Source organism: Mus pahari, chromosome 13, assembly GCF_900095145.1.
Source record: "Mus pahari chromosome 13, PAHARI_EIJ_v1.1, whole genome shotgun sequence".
Lineage (NCBI taxonomy): Eukaryota > Metazoa > Chordata > Mammalia > Rodentia > Muridae > Mus > Mus pahari.
In genome coordinates, this window is record NC_034602.1 from 77,261,125 (window position 1) to 77,268,927 (window position 7,803).

The 7,803-nt window shown below is 38.5% G+C and overlaps 1 protein-coding gene across 2 annotated transcripts in view; it reads left to right on the top strand.

The window, feature by feature from the left end:
- Ambn (ameloblastin) overlaps nt 1-7,803 on the top strand; it is a 13,442-nt gene that overhangs the window by 3,613 nt on the left and 2,026 nt on the right. The window contains exons 4-10 of one of the 2 annotated variants that reach the window (XM_021211164.1): nt 1,218-1,265; nt 1,986-2,096; nt 3,642-3,836; nt 4,837-4,875; nt 5,486-5,545; nt 5,645-5,689; nt 6,061-6,105. In XM_021211164.1, coding sequence (XP_021066823.1) covers nt 1,218-1,265; nt 1,986-2,096; nt 3,642-3,836; nt 4,837-4,875; nt 5,486-5,545; nt 5,645-5,689; nt 6,061-6,105 — 543 coding nt within the window. Of the gene's footprint in view, nt 1-1,217; nt 1,266-1,985; nt 2,097-3,596; nt 3,837-4,836; nt 4,876-5,485; nt 5,546-5,644; nt 5,690-6,060; nt 6,106-7,803 lie in introns of both variants that reach the window. The other variant, XM_021211163.1, reaches the window with a different exon arrangement.

Below are 7,803 nucleotides of genomic sequence, written 5' to 3' on the forward strand. Positions count from 1 at the left end.
TGTGTGTGTGTGTGTGTGTGTGATTTCTATACTAGCATGCCCCTGACTGTAGTTAAGCATGATGCTTTGTTTCTCAGTCTTCCTATTCCAGAAATCTATGACTATCATTCGGAAGAATTCTAAAATTGTTAATGACATTCACTACAACTTTATCTCATGATTCTACTTCATTTTTAAACTCAGAGATATTTTAAGTTTTAGGACATTCATATGTGAATCAAAGCAACTGTAACAGATATATATATATATATACATAAATTGTGTGTGTTGAAACCCGTTATTCTGTGCTTGGAAACAGCTTACATTTAGTTCTGTTGCTTTTATCTTAGGTGATAAAGTCTCATGACATAAACATACTTGGACACACTTTAGCTGTCTAAAACAAAGTGCTATCAGTTTCAGTAACATGACCTTGTAATTGCTCCTGTACAGGCTGCTTTTTTTTTTTTACTGCAGATCCTATAAGTAATGCATTTTTTGTTTAGAAAACCACAGTGAAATAGGAGGATTTTATAATGAAGAAGCTAGTGGAAACACAGATACATGTCACAGTTTTTCGCAAGGTCAGGCAAGATTTCATCTAAGTGCGATCAGTACATGTGTGGGCCAGATAGTCATTTCACAGAGAAGCTAATTTCATTTAGGTGGTTTTTCGCTCAGATTCAATACAAGCAGCATTCTTTTCCCATTTAAAAAGTAAATCTAGGCCAGGTGTTCACCTATAATCCCAACATCCAGGGAGACTGACGAGAGGAGGAGGGTCGTGATTTGGAGACCAACATGGACTGTCCAGGGAGACCCATCTCAGAAGGAAGGAAAGAGGAAAGGAAGGAAGGAAAGGAGACAGGGAGGGAGGGAAGAAGGAAGGAAAAAATTAAGTGAAGGAAAAAGAACGGGCTGATAAAGCAATATTCTCACAACTGTCTGTGTATTGTATTTGAATGAACTGTTTTCCTATGTCTCAATGTGACACCAGATTAACTAGTATTTTCCCATTTAATCAATGACAAAAGCAAGTGTACTGTTTTCAGACTGACCATGTCAATGACAAAGATACATTTTACATTTCTTTCTTTCGGTAACAATTTGTGTCTACTTTAGCTCTATTCAAGTTGCCTTACCCCAAGACTTGTATTGATATTAAATGTCATGAGAATTCAGTTGTGTCAAACAGATGTCTAACATATGTTAGAGCATTAACACATTTTTTCTTATAGACAATGAGACAACTGGGAAGCTTGCAGGGACTCAACGCACTTTCTCAGGTAACTATAGGAGATGAATGAGATCTTCATAAACACTTTTTAAAATATTTATTACAGCATTCATAGTTTGTGGTTATGACAGCAACAGTACTATAGTTTCTAGAATTTATTTATTAATAGGTAAATACCTAAACACTGAGAGAAGAAATGAGTGATTAAGAAATCCTTAAACAAAGTAAAGTGTGATGGTCAAGCATGAGCCCCACTCCAGTAACCCCAGTCTTTGGGAGACTGAGGCAGGAAGAATGGCATGAGTTCACAGTCAGCCTGAGCTACACAGTCAGTATCAAAAGACACATTTTGTAATATTAATATGTCCTGGCAGATGAAAGTAGAAATAATATATCCAGTACTCAGGAGCTGATGTACAAAGAATGCAAATTCAAGGGCAAGCTGGGGACATGCTAAAGTATAAGCCTGCCTCAAAATACCAACAAAATAAGCCATCAAAATATATACATTGAGTTACCTTAAGTAAAATAAAATTACTTATTACTAATAAAAATTACTAATAATTTTGTTAAGTGGTCCCAAACACAAATTCCCAGAGTGATAAATCACCATCAAGTTTATGGTATATTGTGACACGCCCAGAACATAACTTAATTTTGTTGGAAGAGAGAATTGGCTTACCCATTCCACACAAACCAGCATCACTTTTGCTTTTGGTTGCTATCTCACGATCCTGAAATGTTTGTATGCTTTCTTTGTTTCTGTCAGTATTCTAGACTTGGCTTTGGAAAAGCACTTAATAGTTTATGGTTGCACGGACTCCTCCCACCGCATAACTCTTTCCCATGGATAGGACCAAGGGAACATGAAACCCAGCAGGTAAGCTAATTGCATCCATGTGTTCAAACTCAAGGTTTAAGACCTTTTCCTACTTTTGTTCTTAAAATAGCAGCAAACACAAATTAGCAATTGACCAAAAATTCCCCTAATACCAAATAAATCAAGTCCTATAACTCCTGTTACTTAGGGAATATTTTTTATTTTAAATTTGCAATTTATTTCAAATAGCCTCTGAAAGAAGAGACCTACAGTAAAAATATCAGGAATAACAATGAACAGCCTCAAAAATAAAAACAGACTATACTCTGGATAACTTTCATTTTAATCAAAATTTCCTAAATAATTACCTAAAGACTAATTTCAAATGACAATAATCATCCTGATTGAAAACACAATGAGCCAAACAGGAACCAATATATTAATCTGTCAACTATTATTAATTAGATTTCTAATAAGCATATTATCCAAACTGTGGTCTGGGGCGGGGATGAAAATAAGGACATGTTAGAATGGCTCAAAGGCTCATGGAATTTCCAACAGATTGGCACATATTTCAAGATGTTAATAGTGAGGTAGAAGTAATGGATGCCATAGGAGCTGACACATGAGCAATGGCTGAAGATAAAAGGCAGAGCCCAAGTTAATATGAGACTTCCATACCCATTGTTCCAGGAGTGTGCAATTAGAATACAGATAGTGTGCAGCCTATTACAAGTAATTGATAAAAAACAAAACCCACAATAGTTTAACAGTTACTCTTAATTCTATATGGACTTATGTAACAGCATTATCTACAAGGCCATAATGACCATATGAATTGTGTTATTATTCCTTCACTTGATTGCTTCCAAAATAGATTTATGATGAAACATTTAAGTACTTTAACTATCCTTTTATTAAATCACAAAATATTGTAAGTACCCTTCATATATCAGTTGTTTACTAGTAGTAATCTGTGAAATACCAAGGTATAAAGTCTGTCAGTTGACTTAGGTCAATGTTTTTTTTTAATTTTTTTTATCATAATTTATTTTTCTATCCACATTACATTCCAATTACTGTGTTCCCTACTCTGTTCCCTGTCCCACCCTTACAAATCCCTCCCACAAGTACCCCCTCCCCTTCTCAGAAAAGGGGACGCCCCCTTGGATACCACCCAACCCTGGGACAATCTAGTCCAAGCAAGACCAAGCACTTCCTCTCCCATTGACAAATTCACATAAGCCAGTAAGAAAGTGGTGAGATAAAGATGCATACAGGTAGCTACCCAGAGGGAATGAGTCACTCCACCAAAGAGTGCAGGTGTGGAGATTTCCGCACCCCACGAAACCGTGGTCCCAACAAAGGTAGAGAGGTAAGTATATTTAAAACTTTCTCAAATACTTTCTCTTAAGTATCACCTCTGCCTCCTGTGTAAACCCTGCTTTAAGACTACTGCCTTCCGAACAGCAAGCCTCCAAGTACTTGGCTGTAGAAGTTCTAGGCACTGTGGTTCAATGAACCATCTCTTTCTGACATTCTTTTCAAATTTCTCTACAGTATGAATATTCTTTGCCTGTGCATCCCCCACCTCTCCCATCACAGCCATCCTTGCAGCCTCACCAGCCAGGACTGAAACCCTTCCTCCAGCCCACTGCTGCAACCGGTGTCCAGGCCACACCCCAGAAGCCAGGGCCTCAGCCTCCAATGCACCCTGGACAGCTGCCCTTGCAGGAAGGAGAGCTGATAGCACCAGATGAGCCGCAGGTGGCACCATCAGAGAACCCACCAACAACTGAGGTAATTCTTTGTAGCCCACCTAAGTTACTTCTTTAAAATCAGGTCAGGATCACCCACTAACACAACGAAACAAAAAACAACTGGTAGGGCATACTTAAATAATCACATCTCTCAGGCCTAGCATGCTAAAAGATGAACACTTTATTAATATCCTTTTATGAGACATAAATATCCATTTCAATCTGTTGCCATCAGAGATGTCAGGTTGCTAAAGCTCTGCATCTCTAACCTTGGCTTAGTGAGAGCATTCCTTGGGAATAGGACACGTCAGACAAGTCCAGGCTCACTAGCTGAGGGTTTTCGGTGTTGGGAATAGTATAGTACAGTGATTGTGTCCTCTGCAGATAAAATGCAGCTATGCAAAATTACCTTGTAATATTGTAAGGAAAAGTACAATGGACAGGAAAAGGAAGGTGCTGTGTAACTCTCAATACTATGTGGCAGGCATTTACTATTCCCTCATATCATCCTGACTACACCCTATAAAGAAAACATTATGAACCCTTTTAAGCCCAAGAAGATGCCAGGCTTGGGACATGCCTTTAATCCCAGGACTTGACCACAGGCAAAGACAAGATGATCTTTGAGGGCAAAGTGAGCCTTATCTACAGATCAAATTCCAGGATATCTAGGACTACACAGAGAAACCCTGACTTAAAAAAAAAAAAAAACAATCAATAAATAAATAAACCTAAGTTTTGAGAGGCTACAAAATTTTCCAAGGATTACACTAATGGACGAGCCAAAATTGAAACCACTCAAGTATGTGCCAATTCCAAACCTCGTTACCATTCACTCTATAATGTAGAACAAACCCAAAATAGACATTTCTCATCTCCGTGTCAGATCACTTGAGCCATGTCAATATAAGACAGGTTATCCCAAGACTTAGAGAATAAGATAGAGAGACATCTTAAACTACTCTATTGTAATCACAAATTAGAAGTGTACTCAGTTTGTCTGTTTTGAGTGACAGTTTTAATATTTCCTCATGGCACAGGTACCAATAATGGATTTTGCTGATCCACAATTTCCAACTGTAAGTACAGATTTCAATAAGGTTCTTCCCTGGAGAAAAAAAGTATATGTCTATATTTCAAAGAGTTTGAATGAATTTTCTTCTTTTCTTATTTACCTATAGGTATAGAGTATTTCTGAGTTTCTTTTTCTAAATATTAAGTGCTAAGTTTTCATACTAATCAATCAAAAAATGTGTTCCTGGAACTCTTTAAAAAGTCCCTCAGTGTGTGCATATTATGTGTGTTCTTTTTGTGATTGGGTTACCTCATTCAGGATGATATCCTCCAGATGCATCCATTTGCCTAAGAATTTCATGAATTCATTGTTTTTAATTGCCAGAGCTGTGTCTCTAGCTGCATATGTAGCAGAGGATGGCCTAATTGGCCATCAATGGGAGGAGAGGCCCCTTGGTATTTCGAAGATCATATGCCCCAGTACAGGGGGAATGCTAGGGCCAGGAAGCAGGAGTGGGTGGGTTGGGGAGCAGGGTGAGGGAGGGTATAGGGGGCTTTGGGGATAGCATTTGAAATGTAAATGAAGAAAATAGCTAATTTAAAAAAAAAAAAAAAAACTCCCTCAGTGGAGGGTTGCCTGTGTTGACTGCCTCTTCTGCTTCCCACCTCTTAAAGGTGTTCCAGATCGCCCGGTCCATATCTCGGGGACCAATGGCACACAACAAAGCATCCGCTGTAAGTGTCTGCTGTCTACTTCCACATCTGTGTTTGAAACTACTTAAAAGGCTGATCTTGGGGAGATTCACTTTTTTATAACTATTTTGTTCTGCTCAGTTTTACCCAGGAATGTTTTACATGTCTTATGGAGCAAACCAATTGGTAAGTCCACATTCTGTCAAAAGCAGCCGTTAAAAATCATTGCCATCTTGAGGGCTAAAAACTATAGAATCCATACATAACACAAGATATTCCAAATATATACTCCCTAAATACCTACAGTCATGATTTACATAGTAAAGTGGCACACTTTTCCATTTGCATAATTCTAAACAGACACCAACACAATAGCATTAAAGAAAAGGTTAATTTTAAATCTGTTAAATTGGCTCTATTTATTCAATAATAGTCAACTCTGTACTCTGCTCTGGACACAGTACTATTGAGTCCTAAGAGGATACTCAGTGGCTTCTGATATTGGCTTGAGTAGATGGCTTGAGTTCATACAGTGACACACTGTTTCTTTTGAACAGAATGCTCCTGCCAGAATTGGCTTCATGAGTTCAGAAGAAATGCCTGTGAGTACTGCCTTCTAACTCTTCTTAAAACAATGGCCAGGGAGCACAGCTGCAGACTGCTATCTACTGGAGGCAATGACTGTAAAAGAACCTAAAGGATTATTAGACTTCAATTCCTCTACTCTAAAACTGACAGCTCAATTCTGAAGCAGTATCAAAAGATTTAAAACACTTCAGAGCTGAGAATGGTGGTGATACCCAGAATCCCAGCCCTCAGGATGTGGAGGCAGGAAGATCAAGAAGAGTTCAAGGCCAGCCTTGACTTCAAGAGCCTGACTCAAAAATAGTTGCTTTTTCATCACATTTTCTAATCGTTTGTTCCTGAGTGGTGGCTATTTTTGAGCCCAGGATTTTTGTTCCACTCCTCATATGTGAACAGAAGAGTCACAAGAGGAGTCAGTACAGTGAACCACAAAATCCTTCAAAGTGAAAAGGATGTGTGGTTCATACAGATATCTCATGCCTTTTAGGACTATTTAGCTCCCCACCCCACCCCCCACCCCCTACCCCCCAAAAAAGCTCAAAAGTAAATCCAAAGTAATTCAGACCTTAAAATTAAACAAAAAGAGAAAATTTGACTTTAAATTTTAATTATTATAAGGCATTTAGGCCAGTAAGAATATGAGAGCCTACTGTTTGTTATTGTCCATGCATATTAAAACTTTCTGAGACCAATAAGATAATACAACTTGATCTTTTCTCCCAGAAATGTCTACTAGTTACCTCTGTCAGAGAGCAAAACGTAGCTAAACTATGTCAAATCAATAACTCATTGCCAACGGCATACCCTACTGAGTTAATACATGTACATACATGCTACCACAAAAAGAAGAATAACATCTCACACTTGTTCGTGGTTTCTGTGTGCCAGACACACACACAACATGCTGTGGGGCTTAACAATCTACTAAGTTGGAAAATAGATTCCCTGTGAATAATGTCCCATTCATAAGATAGGGGTAGCAACCACGTTATTAGAAGGAAAGAGGAAGTCAAGTGGGATAACCCAGTTCAGAAGCTCACGGAGCCATTTCTAGGGATGGCATCAAGGCTGAAGCCTAGGGAAAAGCCAAGAGAAGTAGAAGGAAAGAGTATTTTATATATATAATACCAACACAACTTGCTGAAATTAAATATCCAAGACGAATGCTCATTACCCTCTTATTAGTTAATCTAAGTATGTTTTGTCTCTTTCTCAAAAGATTTTGTGTTTTTTTATGAAAATCACAATAAACGTAATGGAAAAAGTAAAAGTGAGATTTAAAATAAGTCAAAACAATGAGAAAAAATCACACAGCTCTGCTCAAGTATAAATAGTCCTAGATTATGCCTCCCATGGTCATGACAGCAAAAGAAATACATTAAGTTCTAGAATTCTATAGGTACATGGTGGGGGGGGGCTCCAGAGAAATTTATCTTTTTCTTATACTTTGTTTAAAAGAAGAAGAAGAAGCAGAAGAAGAGGGAGATGGGAGGAGAGTGAAAGAGAGGGAGAGAGGAGGAAGAACTGGAAAGAGAGAAGGGGGAGGGAGGGGAGGAAAGAGACAGAAGGGAGGAGAAAAGGAGGGACGGAGAGAAAGAGAGGGCAGAGGGAGGGGGAAACATGGGTGGGAGTAGGGGAAAGGAGAGGAAATGAAGAGGGGGAGGAAAGGAAAAGAATGGAGAGGGGAGGAAAGGAAAGGAAAGAAGAGGGGAGGG